The sequence below is a fragment of the Ranitomeya imitator genome, chromosome 2, assembly GCF_032444005.1.
Source record: "Ranitomeya imitator isolate aRanImi1 chromosome 2, aRanImi1.pri, whole genome shotgun sequence".
Taxonomy (NCBI): Eukaryota; Metazoa; Chordata; class Amphibia; order Anura; family Dendrobatidae; genus Ranitomeya; species Ranitomeya imitator.
This window is the reverse complement of record NC_091283.1, coordinates 642,850,388-642,866,737: the sequence shown is the minus strand read 5'-3', so window position 1 is coordinate 642,866,737 and position 16,350 is coordinate 642,850,388. Positions and strand designations below refer to the sequence as shown.

The window sequence follows — 16,350 nt, the reverse complement described above, 5'->3', positions numbered from 1 at the left end:
TGCGTTTAGAGAGCCACTGATGTGCCTAAACATTGAAACCCCCCACAAGTGACACCATTTTGGAAAGTAGATCCCCTAACTAACGTATCTAGATATTTTGTGAGAACTTTGAACCCCCAAGTGTTTCACTACAGTTTATAACGCAGAGCCGTGAAAATAAAAAATCTTTTTTTCCACAAAAATTATTTTTAGCCCCCAGTTTTGTATTTTTCCAAGGGTAACAGTTGAAATTGGACCCCAAAAGTTGTTTTCCAATGTGTCCTGAGAACGCTGATACCCCATATGTGGGGGGAACCACCGTTTGGGCGCATGGCAGAGCTCGGAAGGGAAGGAGCGTCATTTGGAATGCAGACTTAGATGGATTGGTCTGCAGGCGTCACATTGCGTTTGCAGAGCCCCTAATGTACCTAAACAGTAGAAACCCCCACAAGTGACCCCATATTGGAAACTAGACCCCCCAAGCAACTTATCTAGATGTGATGTGAGAACTTTGAACCCACAAGTGTTTCACTACAGTTTATAACGCAGAGCCGTGAAAATAAAAAATCTTTTTTTTTTCCACAAAAATTATTTTTTAGCCCCCAGTTTTGTATTTTCCCAACGGTAACAGGAGAAATTGGACCCCGAAAGTTGTTGTCCCATGTGTCCTGAGTACGCTGATACCCCATATGTTGGGGTAAACCCCTGTTTAGGAGCACGGGAGATGTCAGAAGGGAAGGAGCACTGTTTTACTTTTTCAACGCAGAATTGGCTGGAATTGAGATCGCGTTTGGAGAGCCCCTGATGTGCCTAAACAGTGGAAACCCCCAATTATAACTGAAACCCTAATCCAAACACACCCCTAACCCTATTCCCAATGGTAACCCTAACCACACCCTTATCCCTGACACACCCCTAACCCTATTCCCAACCGTAAATGTAATCCAAACCCTAACTTTAGCCCCAACCCTAACCCTAACTTTAGCCCCAACAATAACTGTAGCCTTAACCATAGCCCCAACCCTAACCCTAACCCTACCTCTAGCCCTAACCCTAGCCCTAACCCTAGCCCTAACTCTAACCCTAGACCTAACCCTAGCCCTAACCCTAGCCCTAACCCTAACCCTAGCCCTAACCCTAATGGAAAAATGGAAATAAATACATTTTTAAAAATTTTTTTTATTTTTTCCTAACTAAGGGGGTGATGAAGGGGGGTTTGATTTACTTTTATAGTGGGTTTTTGTAGCGGATTTTTATGATTGGCAGCTGTCACACACTGTAAGATGCTTTTTATTGCAAAAAATATTTTTTGCGTTACCACATTTTGAGACCTATAATTTTTTTCATATTTGGGTCCACAGAGTCATGTGAGGTCTTTGTTTTTTGCGGGACGAGTTGACGTTTTTATTGGTAACATTTTCGGGCACGTAACATTTGTTGATCACTTTTTATTCCTATTTTTGTGAGGCAGAATGACCAAAAATCAGCTATTCATGAATTTCTTTTGGGGGAGGCGTTTATGTGAATATTTTTTTTTTACATTATAACATTGCCCCGGGGGGGCATCATGGTATAGTGTAAGATCGCTGATCTGACACTTTGCTGTGTACTGTATCAGATCAGCGATCTGACATGCACAACAGTGAGGCTTCCCGGCGCCTGCTCTGAGCAGGCGCTGTGAAGCCACCTTCCTGCAGGACCCGGATGCCGCGGCCATTTTGGATCCGGGCCTGCTGCAGGGAGGAAGGAGGTAGGAGACCCTCGGAGCAACGCGATCACATTGCCTTGCTCTGGGGGTCTCAGGGAAGCCCGCAGGGAGCCCCCTCCCTGCGCGATGCTTCCCTATACCGCCGGAACACTGTGATCATGTTTGATCACAGTATGCCGGGGGTTAATGTGCCGGGGGCTGTCCGTGACTGCTCCTGGCACATAGTCCCGGATGTCAGCTGCGATAGTCCTTGGGAATTAGGGCCCACCCCACATGGACGGAATAGTACGTCCAATGGCAGAAAGGGGTTAAGAATCCCATTGCATGCTGGGATAAGCAAATGATGCATCATCAGAACGCAGAGACTATGGTCAGTGACCTCAATTTCAGGGGTTGGGCTAGTCCCTGTTCTACTGAGCATGCATTGGTTGTCAATTCTGACTGATGTTCCATCTATTCTTGTCAGTATGTAATATGCACAGTGACCGTGCGCTGGCTTGCCAGCTATATTCAGTAGTAACAAGCTGGCAGGGGGTCACACTGTCAGTGCAGGTTGTAAGAATATCCGGAGTGCAGAGACCAGTGCCGCTCCCGTAAGTAATGCCAGTTACATGGGCGGGGCTGGTCTCTGTCAGCCGGGAACTCTTATAATGCACACTTACACTGCGCGCTCCTGCCAGCTCATTACTACTGATCACAGACTAAGAGGAATCAAGAGAGCGTTTTTTCAACAATGATGTCCTCCTTGGTCGTCTACCATGAAGTTCCGTTTGACTCACCCAACGACGAATGGTTAGATCTGACAATGATGTTCATTGACCTTGAAGTTCACCTTTAATCTGTTTAGAAGTTTTTCTGGGCTCTTTTGTTACCATTCGTGTTATCCGTCTCTTTAATTTGTCATCAATTTTCCTCCTGCGGCCATGTCCAAAGAGGTTGGCTACAGTCCCATGGATCTTAAATTTCTGAATAATCTGTGCAACTGTAGTCACAGGAACATCAAGCTGCTTGGAGATGGTCTTATAACTTTTACCTTTAACATGTTTGTCTATAATTTTCTTTCCAAATCCTGAGACAACTCTTTCCTTTACTTCCTTTGGTCCATGTTGAGTGTGGTACATACCATGTCACCAAACAGCACAGTGAGTATCTGTAGCCCTATATACAGGCCCACTCACTGATTCCAAGATTGCAGACACTTGTGATGCTAGTTAGTGGACACACCTTGATTTAACATGTCCCTTTTGTCACATTATTTTTTTTTTCATTTAATTTCTGTCCAGGCCTATTTCATGAGTTTTATTTTTTTTTTTAAGTTCTGTGGAAGAATGGCTGAAAAGCAATGTCTGGCTTTCATTTGTTCATTTTCATAGATATTTTATTTATTATTATTTTTGTCAGACTCAAGTTATTTCTGTGACCATTTGGGGTTTTTCTGTTATTAACCCCTTCCCAACCTCCGCCGTACTATTACTGCGGAGGTCGGATCCTCTGCTTTGATGTGGGCTCCAGCGCTGAGCCCACTTCAAAGCTGGGACAAGTCAGCTGTTTTGAACAGCTGACATGTGCCCGCAATAGCGGTGGGTGAAATTGCGATTCACCAGCCGCTATTAACTATTTAAATGTTGCTGTCAAATGCTGACAGCATTTAACCGGCGCTTCCGGCCGCGCGGCCGGAAGTGAGCGCATCGCCGACCCCGTCTCATGATCGCGGGTCAGCGATGCGTCGGCATAGCAACCAAAGGTCTCCTTGAGACCTCTATGGTTGCTGATGCTGGATTGCTGTGAGCGCCACCCTGTGGTCGGCGCTCATAGCAAGCCTGCAATTCAGCCACATAGGAGCGATCTGATGATCGCTGCTATGTAGCCGAGCCGATCTAGTTATGCCAGCTTCTATCCTCCCATGGAGGCTATTGAAGCATGGCAAAAGTAAAAAAAAAGTTTATAAAAATATGAAAAAAATAAAAAAATATATAAAAGTTTAAATCCCCCTTTCGCCCCATTCAAAATAAAACAATAAAAAAAAAATCAAACCTACACGTATTTGGTATCGCCACGTTCAGAATCACCCGATCTATCAATAAAAAAAAGGATTAACCTGATCGCTAAACAGCCTAGTGAGAAAAAAATTTGAAACGCTAGAATTACGTTTTTGTAATAATGGGCGATCAAAAGAACATATCTGCATCAAAATGGTATCATTAAAAACAACAGCTCGACACGCAATAAATAAGCCCTCACCCAGCCCAGATCATGAAAAATGGAGACGCTACGGGTATTGGAAAATTGTGCAATTTTTTTTTTATTTTTGCAAAGTTTGGAATTTGTTTTTACCACTTAGATAAAATGTAACCCAGACATGTTTGGTGTCTATGAACTCGTAATGACCTGGAGAATCATAATGGCAGGTCAGTTTTAGCATTTAGTGAACCTAGCAAAAAAGCCAAACAAAAAACCAGTGTGGGATTGCACTTTTTTTTTGCAAGTTCACCACACTTGGAATTTTTTTCCCATTTTCTAGTACACAACATGCTAAAACCAATGATGTAGTTGAAAAGTGCAACTTGTCCCGCAAAAAACAAGCTCTCACATGGCCATATTGACGGATAAATAAAAAAGTTATGGCTCTGGGAAGGAGGGGAGAGAAAAACGAGAACTTAAAAACGGAAAAGCGCAAGGTTGTGAAGAGGTTAAACAAGGGGTACCAGCAATTTTCTTTCTTTCAATGTTCTTTTTATTAAAGGTTTTAATGGGTACCAGCAATTTTGACCACATGTATATATTTAGTCGATAGGCCAGGAAACTATTTCATTGTATATCTATGATATAATACAGCTAAGTCTGATACTTTGTTAGGCGTTAGGCTATAGCCATACCATTGAGATAAGGAGTTATCTATGAGAGAAATGATATTGCTGATTAGCCTGAGACTCCACACGTTAGTTACCAGGTGTGTTCATTGAGATACTACAGAGACACTTGATCCATTACATGGGTAAGAGTGCATCTGTTGTGTGTTTCTGTGTGATATTTTTATAGATAAGGGACTTACAAGGGTTAAAGGGACAGCCTTCGTTGAGCGGGGGCACCACATCACGTAATTTAGGGTGCCAACCTCCGCTGCCAGGTAGGCTATCAGATTCTAGGGCATATTAGGGGAAGCTTGAGGTATTACTATGTCTTCCCCCCAGAGACCGCTGCTCTGATTGCCTGTTTGGTATTCTAGATTTAGTGTTCTTTTGTAAATTGTTTATTTATCTTTTCATATTATTACTAATAAAAAATATATCTTTTTAAGGGGTTTTCTACATGGTTTTTGTATGGTACCCTTTACCCCCTCTGTAGTTTATTCCTTTTGTTTTTTCAAAGCCCAGGGTCAGCCAGGGCTTAAGCATATGCTGATGCACAGGGGGAAAGAACTCGTATAGCGTGATGGGGAGCGCAAGGTTCAGCATTAGGTGAGTGTTGAGGGGTCACCATGTACCCCTCTCCCTGTCGTCAGGGTGCTCCCTTTCCTGTTTTCCCCACTCCCTTTGCGCCGGGCATCTCCCTGCCCTGGTGTTACAGGAAAGCACCTTGAACCTACAGGTGCTTTACAGAATTTTATAATGTTGAGTTGTGAAAAACAGAAAAGGCATTTTTCCCACAAAAATGTTGCTTCGACCAAAATGCTTCATTTTCACAATGGTAACAAAAGAAAATGGATTCACAGAATTATATAACATTGGGCTGAGTCCATGAAAAAATACCATGTTTTTCAACTAAAATGTTGTTTGGTCCAAAGATTCTAATTTTCAAAAGGGATAATATAAGAAATTGAATGGTACAGTTTGTTATGCAATATTTCCTGAGTACCATACCCCATACGTAATCAAAAATTACTTTTGAGGCACCGTGCAAGGCTCAAAAGGGAAGTAACATCATATTAGAATTCAGATGTTGCTGGAATAGTTTGAGGGTGCCATTTCACGTTGACAAAGCCTCAGAGGTGTCAGAACAAGAGACCCCCCATAAGCAACCCCATTTTACAAACTACACACCCCAATGAATTTGTATAAAGGTGCAGTGATTATATTGACAGCACTGATGTCTCATAGAATTTGATATCATTGGGCAGCAAACAAATATGATTACATTTTTACCACTAAAATTTCTTTTAAGCCCAGAATTCACATTCTGCACAGGGAAATGGGAACTGAATATGTAAATACGCCATACATGGCTGTACTGTACTGCTTAGCCATACAGTGAGATTTGGGAGGGACGGAGCGCTTCTTAACTTCTGGAGCACAGATTTTCTTAGAATAGTTTGCAGACTTCATATACAGAGCCCCTAAGTGCTCGAAAAGTGAAATCCCCCCTCAGGTAACCCCATTTTGGAAGCTATACTCCTTTGGGAATTTATGTACTGCTGTAGACGATTTGACTCCATGGGTGTTTTTCTAAAAACAAGCAGCAGTGAATATTGCTGAGTGAAAATCTGCCATTAAATTGCCCATATGTTGTCATGCCAAGTATGTTATGCCCAGGTATTGCTTCTGTAGACATGCACCTGTAAATTAAGTGGGCCCTCTTTGCTACAGAAATGCCAAACATGTGGATGCTAAATGTGGTTTAGCCACACTGTGGGGCTCAAAAGGAGAGGGGAATTTGGTTTTGGGAGTGTAGATTTAGCTGAATTTCTGATAAAGGGTGCCATTTCACTTTTCCATAGCCTTTGTGTTACTAGTAATGTGGAAGCCCCTTTTATATTTTGGTTGACAGATGATGAACCTAAGTGGGAACCTGCTTTTTTAATGGATTAAGTTGCAACATTTTGAATTGCATTGATCCTGCACCCTAAGCTGAGCACTGACATTGGGGTTTCCATCTAAATCTCAGAGTGACATGGTTTAGATGAAACTCCTGATGGGTCAAAATCACTATAATGAGGCAGCAGAGTTACTCTGGACTTCATGTAGCCTTTGATCACCAGTGTCCTTCTTTTCAGAAGTGCACAAAACTGTGGATGACCACACGTTTATTCATGCTTAAAAAACTGACATTGTGGGGCATAGCCGGCCAGACGGCATCTACAGTGCCTCCATCTGCCTCATTATAAGGAATTTTCCACTGGTGGTTCCATCTGAATCACGTATTTTAGAGATTTACATAGAATCCCCGATGTAAGCACTCAGCGGAGAGCACAGGATAAATGTGCAGCAAGTCTTACTGTGATTTTTGGGAGGCACAATGAAAAAATCAAGAGCAGATGAAGAATGTGTTCTGTTTATTTTGTATGTCGTTCCTCGTGCGTTATAAGTGATTAGACAACTTAATTCTTTGTGTCGATGCGATTACATCGATAAAAGATTTATGCATATATTTTTATCACATACTTAAAAATGTTTTACATCGCCATAATATAAGGGCTATAATTTTCTATATTTCTTCCCAGAGACATATGAAGGCTACTGTTTTGCGGGACAAGTTGACGTTTTTATTGCTGCCATTTTGTAACATATAACTTTTTTTATCACTTTCTATTCCAATTTTTTGGAGGTAAAATGAACAAAAAACAGCAATTGAGGAATCGGTTTTGTTTTATTTTATGTCATTCTGCGTGTGGTAAAATTAAGACAGCTTTATTCTTCGTGTCAGTAGGATTACAGTGATAACACATTTACATTTTTTTTATGTGTTACCGCTTTTACACTATAAAAACTATTTTATATAAAAAAATAATTCTTTTGGCATTGCTGTATTCTGAGAGCTATACTTTTTTTTATACTGTTAGAGGTATGTTGTAGCTTGCAAAATATTCTAGCAAACATTATGCTCCAAAAGACTAATGGTGCTCCTTCCCTTTTGAGCTCTGCTGTGTGCACAAACAAGAGCTTCTGACCACATATGGGGAATTCCCGTACTCAAGAGAAATTGCACAACAAATTATGTGGTCTATTTTCTCCAGTTACCCTTGTAAAAATTAAAATGTTGTGACTCAATGGGTCCAAGATGCTCAATCATTTTTGGTGTACTTTCCAAAAAATGGTTTCTCCTTTGGGGAGTTTCTGCAGTTTTTGAACCTCGGCAGCTCTCTAAATGCGACATAGCGTCCGCAATCTATTGCAGACAAATTTGCACTTCAAAAATCAAATGAAACTCCTTCTGAGCCCTCCAAAAGTCAAATAGTGCTCCATCCCTCTTGAACTCTGCTTGTATGCCCAAGCAAGAGTTTATAACCACACGTAGGATATCCCTGCACTCAAGAGAAATCTATGTCATCTCCTGAGGAAGAAGTCTTTGGACTTCGAAACACGTTTAGAATCTAAATAAATCATCAAGTTTTATCTTCTACGTGCCTGGATGTTTAATTGCACAGTAGCACGTACGATATCCACAAAATTTTCCCGGAAATAAACATTTGAAATACACAATGTTCCAAATTATTATGCAAATGACATTTTTCTTGGATTTTCCTAAATGGTCGGTGCAAATGACAGTCAGTCTAATAAAAGTCATCACCAGTTAGAGTACACATCGAATTTTATTGAAGAAACCTCCCAATGATAACAGTATAATCTCCAAAATGAATAAAAACTCTAAATGCACTGTTCCAAATTATTAGGCACAGTAGAATTTCTAAACATTTGATATGTTTTAAAGAACTGAAAATGCTAATTTGTGGAATTTGCAGCATTAGGAGGTCACATTCACTGAACAAAAAAGCTATTTAACTACAAAACCTCCTAACAGGCCAAGTTACATGTTAACATAGGACCCCTTCTTTGATATCACCTTCACAATTCTTGCATCCTTTGAGCTTGTGAATTTTTGGAGAGTTTCTGCTTGTATTTCTTTGCATGAAGTCAGAATAGCCTCCCAGAGCTGCTGTTTGATGTGAACTGCCTCCCACCCTCATAGATCTTTTGCTTGATGATTCTCCAAAGGTTCTCTATAGGGCTTAAGTCAGGGGAAGATGGTGGACACACCATGAGTATATCTCCTTTTATGCCTATAGCAGCCAATGACTCAGAGGTATTCTTTGCAGCATGAGATGGGGCATTGTCATGCATGAAGATGATTTTGCTCCTGAAGGCACGGTTCTACTTTTTATACCATGGAAGAAAGTTGTCAGTCAGAAACTCTATATACTTTGCAGAGGTCATTTTCACACCTTCAGGAACCTTAAAGGGGCCTACCAGCTGTTTCTCCATGATTCCGGCCCAAAACATGACACCTCCACCTCCTTTCTGACGTAGCAGCCTTGTTGGGACATGGTGGGCATCCACCAACCATCCACTACTCCATCCATCTGGACCATCCAGGGTTGCTCGACACTCATCAGTAGACAAGACTGTTTAAAAATTAGTCTTCATGTATGTCTGGGCCCACTGCAACCGTTTCTGCTTGTGAGCACTGTTTAGGGGTGGCCGACTAGTAGGTTTATGCACCACAGAAAGCCTTTAAAGGATCTTACACCTTGAGGTTTGACGGACTCCAGAGGCACCAGCAGCTTTAAATAACTATTTTCTGCTTTCTAATAATAATAATAATAATAATTTTTATTTATATAGCGCCAACATATTCCGCAGCGCTTTACAAATTATAGAGGGGACTTTTACAGACAATAGACATTACAGCATAACAGAAATACAGTTCAAAACAGATACCAGGAGGAATGAGGGCCCTGCTCGCAAGCTTACAAACTATGAGGAAAAGGGGAGACACGAGAGGTGGTTCTAATGATATTTTGGCAGCTGCTCTCTTAATCCAATGAATTTGTCTGGCGGAAACCTTCCTCATTATGCCTTTATCTGCATGAACTCTATCTGTGCTCTGTTTCAGTCACATATCTCTTTACAGTATGATGATCACTCTTAAGTTTTCGTGAAACATCTAATTTTTTAATAACTTGTCCAAGGCATTGCACTATTTAACGCTTTACAGCAGCAGAGAGATTACTTTTTATTTCCCATATTGCTTGAAACCTGTGGCCTGCTTAATAATGTGGAACATCATTTTTAAGTAGTTTTCCTTCAATTGGAATCACCTGGAAAATTAATTATTGCATGTGTTTAAGAGTGATTTCAGTGATCCATTGAGCCATGAGACACAATACCATCCACAAGTTTATTTGAAAAACAAAACAATTAAATCTTTGACACTTAAATCCAATTTGCATAATAATTTGGAACATGATGTAGATCGCTCTGTTTGTAATGACCCTATATAATATATGATTTTTACGTTTTGTATTGAAGAACTGAAATAAATTAACTTTTTGTTTATATTCTAATATAGTGAGAAGCACCTGTATTATCACTTAAGGTGACACTGGTCAGAATTTAAAAATGAGGCCTTGATCATTAACATATAAAGTGGCTTGATCCTTAAAGGATTAACTGTAAAGTTTTGTGGAACATGTTGGAGCTTTATAAATAAAATTACCGTATATACTCGAGTATAAGCCGAGACTTTCAGCCTATTTTTTAGGCTGAAATTGCCCCTCTCGGCTTATACTCGAGTCATTCCCAGGGGTCGGCAGGGAAGGGGGAGCGGCAGCTGTCTAATAATACTCACCTGCTCCTGGTGCGGTCCCTGCAGGTCCCTGGTTCTCCAGGCGCTGACAGCTTCTTTCTGTATTGATCGGTCACATGGTACCACTCATTACAGTAATGAATATGGACCCGATTCCACTCACATAGGGGTGGAGCCGCATATTCATTACTGTAATGAGTGGTACCTTGTGACCGCTCAACACAGGAAGAAGCGGTCAGTGCCCGGAGAACCAGGGACCTGCAGGGACAGCGCCAGGAGCAGGTGAGTATTACGGGGGCATATTCACCTGTCCCACGTTCCACCGTCAGCGCTGCTTCGTCTTCCACGTCCTCTGCAGTGACGCTCAGGTCAGAGGGCACGATGACACAATTAGTGTGCAGAGGACGCAGAGCACACAGCGGCGCTCAGCGGTGGAACAGGAAAGGTGAGTATAGCAAGTGCCGGGAGCCTGAGCGATGAGAGGTGAGTATGTGATTTTTTTTTTTTTTTAATCGCAGCAACAGCATATGGGTCAAATATCTCTATGGAGCATCTTATGGGACCATGTGCAGCACTATATGGGGCAAATATTTCTATGGAGCATCTTATGGGGCCATGTGCAGCATTATATGGGGGCAAATATCTCTATGGAGCATCTTATGGGGCCATAATCAGCATTTGTGCAGCATTATATAGGGCAAATGTCTGTATGGAGCATCTTATGGGGCCATAATCAGCATTTGTGCAGCATTGTATGGGGAAAATGTCTCTATGGAGCACCTTATGGGGTCATGATCAACATTTTGTGCAGCATTATATGGGGCATATTTTAATATGGAGCATCTTATGGTGCCCATCATAAACTGTATGGAGCATTATATGGGGCGTATTTTGTATGGAGTATTATATGGGGCCCATCATGAATTGTATGGAGTATTATATGGGGCTCCTGATTCAATATGGATATTCAAAACACTTAACCTACTGACGTCTCAATTAATTTTACTTTTATTGCTATCTATTTTTATTTTTGACATTTACCGGCAGCTGCTGCATTTTCCACCCTAGGCTTATACTCGAGTCATTAAGTTTTCTCAGTTTTTTTGTGGCAAAATTAGGGGGGTCGGCTTATACTCGGGTCGGCTTATACTCGAGTATATACGGTATTAGCATTATTATTATTTGTAGTTTAAATTCAGTATGGCGTATTATACACAAAAAAAAACATAATCAGGTTCCTCGCATCATGTTCTCATATACTTTATGCAGATAATAGCCCCCTGTGCCTATACTGCTACATACTTAGGCAGTTAACTGGTTCATGCAGCTTTACGTGAACTCCCGAGCCTTACACTATTGCTGATCCGACTAACTAAAGCAATTGTTACCATCCACCTCTTGTGTCTCCCCTTTTCCTCAGTTTGTAAGCTTGCGAGCAGGGCCCTCATTCCTCTTGGTATCTGTTTTGAACTGTGTTTTTTGTTATGCTGTAATGTCTATTGTCTGTACAAGTCCCCTCTATAATTTGTAAAGCGCTGCGGAATATGTTGGCGCTATATAAATAAAATTATTATTATTATTATTATTATACACTCTTCAATAAATAAATTGCAACACCAAGAAGGAAATATTGTGGAACTATAGAAATCAAACGATCGATAGACATGTTAACGATGAAGTGATGAAAACATGAAATGTGCTTCTGAGACGCATTGGTTAATTCACTGTTTCACTGTTCCACGACCAAATCAATGTAACGCTGAGCTATTAGTATGCCTGGAATGAAGTCCAAAGGGCTCTGGCTACTGTACATAATTCCACACCACATCATAATGCCAGGATTAGGGCAGGTGAAGGCTGTCACACTGGTGGGTGTGTACCCAGTGTGTCATTGTCAGTCTTACCCTGATGGGGCAAAACTAAGCAGAGACCTGGTCTTCATTGGAGCTTCTGATGATGATATCAGGCTTGAGCTGCATGTACCACTCCAGGGCAATGCCCGGTACTGCAGCAGCTGACCCCAAGGGTCAGAGATGCTGGTATGGGATCAGAATCCCAGGACAGACTTTTGTACAGGGATGCAGGTATGGACTCTGAGTCCCAGGCAGAAAGGGATCTGAGTCCCAGGACAGACTCTGGTACAGCCTGGATTAGTGCAGGATGAGGTAGTGGTTCAGACTGTACAGGTTCAGCTTTAGGTATTGACAAGATGGGAAAAAGGTTGAGGGGATGGTTCAGACTGGACAGGTTCAGAAAGGCAGAACAGGTTCAGGTACCGAGTAACAGCATGGGTACAGGAACAAGGACCTGACAATGTACTTAGCAACTTGCAGACAAACTAAATACTTGCAAGGGTACCTGCCTACAGGGGACTGTGCCTTAAATACATGATGCCTTCCAACTATAAACCAAGGACACCTTATGGAGTGTGCATGCTGCCACTTTAAGAAGAGGGAAGCCCACATCCTAAGTGTGTTGCCAGCGGCTTTACAAAGGCCTCTCCATTGACCTCACATCACCACTCTCAAAGGCTATCATGTTCTAGACTCTAGAGCAAGACGGCAATGGAGGCTGGAATGGAGATCTATCCCCTTTAGTGATGAATCCTGTTTTTTTCTTGGACGAAATTATAACCAGAAATAGGTCAGAAGACCACGTGGATATTGTAATCAAATAACCTTCATTAGAGAAAAAAATCGATCTGTCCTTCTCCTAGAATTATGGTGTGGAGTGGCATATTATATGAAAGTCAGACTCCTCTGTTTTTCATTTCAGGTACTAACTTAGAGTTGCATTAGTTTGGTCATTAAATCAGTGGTACAGCCATTTTTACAAAGTGTCCCAGAAGCCGATCTTTCTTCTTAACATGACAATGCTAGGTTGCATTTTGATCTTGCTGTTCTAAGCAGTCTGGGAAGCCTAAATGTGTTATCGTGGCCTGCAGTGTCTCCTATTGAGCACATCTGGGACATAATTGATAATTGCAAAGACAGCTGCCAGCAGTGGATCTTGATGATTTTCCATGTACATTCAGCATGCAGAACATTCCTCAGACAACCATGAATATTTTCATTGATAGCAGCCAAGGAGCATGATGCTCATACTCCGTGTTAATAAATACAAACAGACACACCTGTGCGCCCTCACACACATTTGGTCCGCTATTTATTGAATTCACACAAACGATTGTATATTTATATATATATATATATATATATATATATATATATATATATACATATATATATATATATATATATATATATATATATATATATATATATACTGTCCTGATACATGCACATGTTTTTATATAGTAATACTGCTTGCCACTATCTGTTTAGTAAAGACAATTTTATTCGAATATTTCTTGTCTGTATTTTATGTTGGTCCACCTTTTAGGGGTTGTTCTTTTTGTTTTCCGTATTAAATAAGTAGAGATGTTTTCACAATTTTATTTCAATTTTGTCATCAATATCATATCATATCATATCACTAACATGTCTTCCTATCTTGTAAGTTTTATCACTCCATGACTTTTCCTTCTTAGGATTGCAATTTCAATGTTGAGGAGTGTATGTAAATGGGTGCGGCATATGGGAGCGGAATCGGCTATGTTTCCCTCTTCGGAATCTATCTCTCAAAGATTTACAAAAGTTGGTTAATATACATTAGAATTTTAATTTTAATGTGCATTGTATATTCTCTTTGACTATTCAGAGCATTTTGTGTGGGGGTAGGGGATGTCGTGTTCCAATCTTGCACAAGGTCCTTGAGTTTTTAGTCCACCACCTACATTGTTGTCATGTTTACTGGCTTAGGCATGCCAATGTCATTAATCTATGTACTGGTCTTTGGTATACTGTCATGGTAGCCATAATGTTATATACATTTACTGTCTTTTACAGAAAACTGAGGAGAAAGACGATAGTCTGATAAAACCGAAACTTCATGATGACATCATTATTGCATAAGGAGAAGACTATCTTGTGCGCATAATCAACAAAATATGAGCTGCTTATAAAATCACATGATGAAAAGGTGTAAAATGTTCATTACTTATGCATTGTATCTGAAATACCTAATTAAATTGAGATGATCTCATAGCTAATTAATCACTGCCATGTCTTTACTGACCGATTTACCAATTCTTGTAAAATGTGATTTAATAATGCTGAGGACCTGCTAGTATAAGGCTAGGTTCACATTGCGTTAGTGGCAGTACGCTAACGGAGTCCGTTACATAGCGCCACTAACGCAATGTAACGGGTCCGTTAGCGCACCTATTGACCGCAATGTAACTAACGCATCGCTAACGTATGCCATTTTTGGCATGCGCTAGCAATGTCCCGTTAGTTTCTGACAGACCTCGAATGCTGCTTGCAGCGTTTTTGGGTCCGTTCTCGCTAGCGCAGATCGGGCATCTGCGCTAGCGGGATTGCTAAACGCAATCCCTTTTTGGACATTGCGTTAGCGCATTCCGTTAGCGTATGCGCTAAACGGATTGCACTAACGCAATGTGAACCTAGCCTGGTTCCTGGATTTCTAGTGTCTCTGTGCTCTTTAAAGTCTCCTCCATCTTCTTTTATATCTTATCCTTTTCATTTGTTTACTAAGTTTCCTAAATAAAGGTAGTTCCCAGGGTATGATCTAATTAGGTTCTGCAAGTTTTTTTCATAATCAAAATTTGTACAGTAAGTAAGGTAGCACAGGGATGGCAAAAAAGCCCAAAAAAAGTGTAAAGTCAGAGACTCTACAACTGTATTCAGTAATGGTACAAATCTCAACATAATAACTTTTTACGTTATGTGCATGCAAGCTACATTTTCATGCTGACATTTCTACCAGGTCAAGTAGCATTTGGAAATGTTTAAAGGAATCTGTTAGAATGATCCACCTTCACCTGTACCCTCTAACACATCAAACTGGTTATCTGGTCCCTAACTGAAAATTGCTGTATTAATCTATATAAAATTAAAACTTAAGTGCTCTGGGATGATCAGAGCACTTCCCAAGTCTCTCCCTTCCTGACTCTGTTTATTTCCCATCTCCACCCTCCCCTGCTTGACTGACCTCTAAGTAACTGTGTAGTCAAGCCAGTGAGCTGTCAATCAGGCAGAAGATGGAGCTCGGAGAGTAATAGAGTCGGGGAGGAAAAGGCTTAGGAAATGCTCTGATCACACCCAGAGCACTTAAAGCTCATTTGCATATTAATTAAAACAGTGATTGTTCACTAAGGGAGCAGCAGATTTCAGAAGCAAATATGTGGATCACATTATCTGTCAGAGAGTAGCCTACATAGAATTAACAACATTCACAACTTATATAACAATGCGGAATCAGGTCATTACAGATTGAAGTCTTGCCCACTCTGCCGTGAAATGTGACTACCTCTCTGCTAGAAAGTGCAAGTTCTATAGTTTCTGATGAAAAATACTACGGACCCCATTCATCAAAAGAAAAACTGTCTTTGTTCCCCATGGCAACCAATCAAAACTATGCTCTCGTTTTTCAAGAACAGAATGCAAAATGAAATCTGTGCTGTGATTTGTTCTTTTGGGAAACATAGACAGTTTTTCTGTTAGGGGCTGATTTATCAAAACTTTCTGTCTTCTATTCTGTTATAATCAAAATATACTGTACTTGCTTTTTTTGGCTATGTACTGCTGTGTAGCTGACATGCAATTTCAACATATAATAAAGTATAAACTTATCACACACAATTTAAACTCTATCATTTATTTTGAACCAAATCACAATCAACTGATTGAAATTATAAATAAATCTTTAGACCAATGTGAAGGTCAGAAACAAATCCGCGCGATATCAGATTCTTCTTTCCTTATTGTAGGACTGCAGATGGAAGAGCTCCAGATCCTCTTGTGAAAGTGAATGTCCAGCCCATATTTTAGGAGCAGCATGCAGCATAGGCAGGGCCGACTTTAGCAGTTCTAATAGCTGAGGTGATGACTGAAGTGGCGCCCATTATCCAAAGATTGATATGGTGTCTGGTGGTGTCCATTTTTTAAGCCAGACACAGAAGTATAGTTATGCTGTTGTGTCTGTGTTTTGTTACGGTTCAAGGAATTGTGATGAATAAAGAAATGCTCACACGAAAATTGAATAAACAGAAATTAATTTAC

The 16,350-nt window shown here is 40.6% G+C and overlaps 1 protein-coding gene across 2 annotated transcripts in view; it reads left to right on the top strand.

Annotated features, from left to right (window-relative positions):
• LOC138665387 (uncharacterized) overlaps positions 1-15,930 on the top strand; it is a 139,167-nt gene extending 123,237 nt beyond the window's left edge. For both annotated transcript variants that reach the window (XM_069752810.1, XM_069752812.1), the window contains one exon: positions 14,116-15,930. In XM_069752810.1, coding sequence (XP_069608911.1) covers positions 14,116-14,181 — 66 coding nt within the window. In that variant the 3' untranslated portion in view covers positions 14,182-15,930. The remainder of the gene's footprint in view (positions 1-14,115) is intronic.
• The last annotated feature ends 420 nt before the right edge of the window (positions 15,931-16,350 follow it).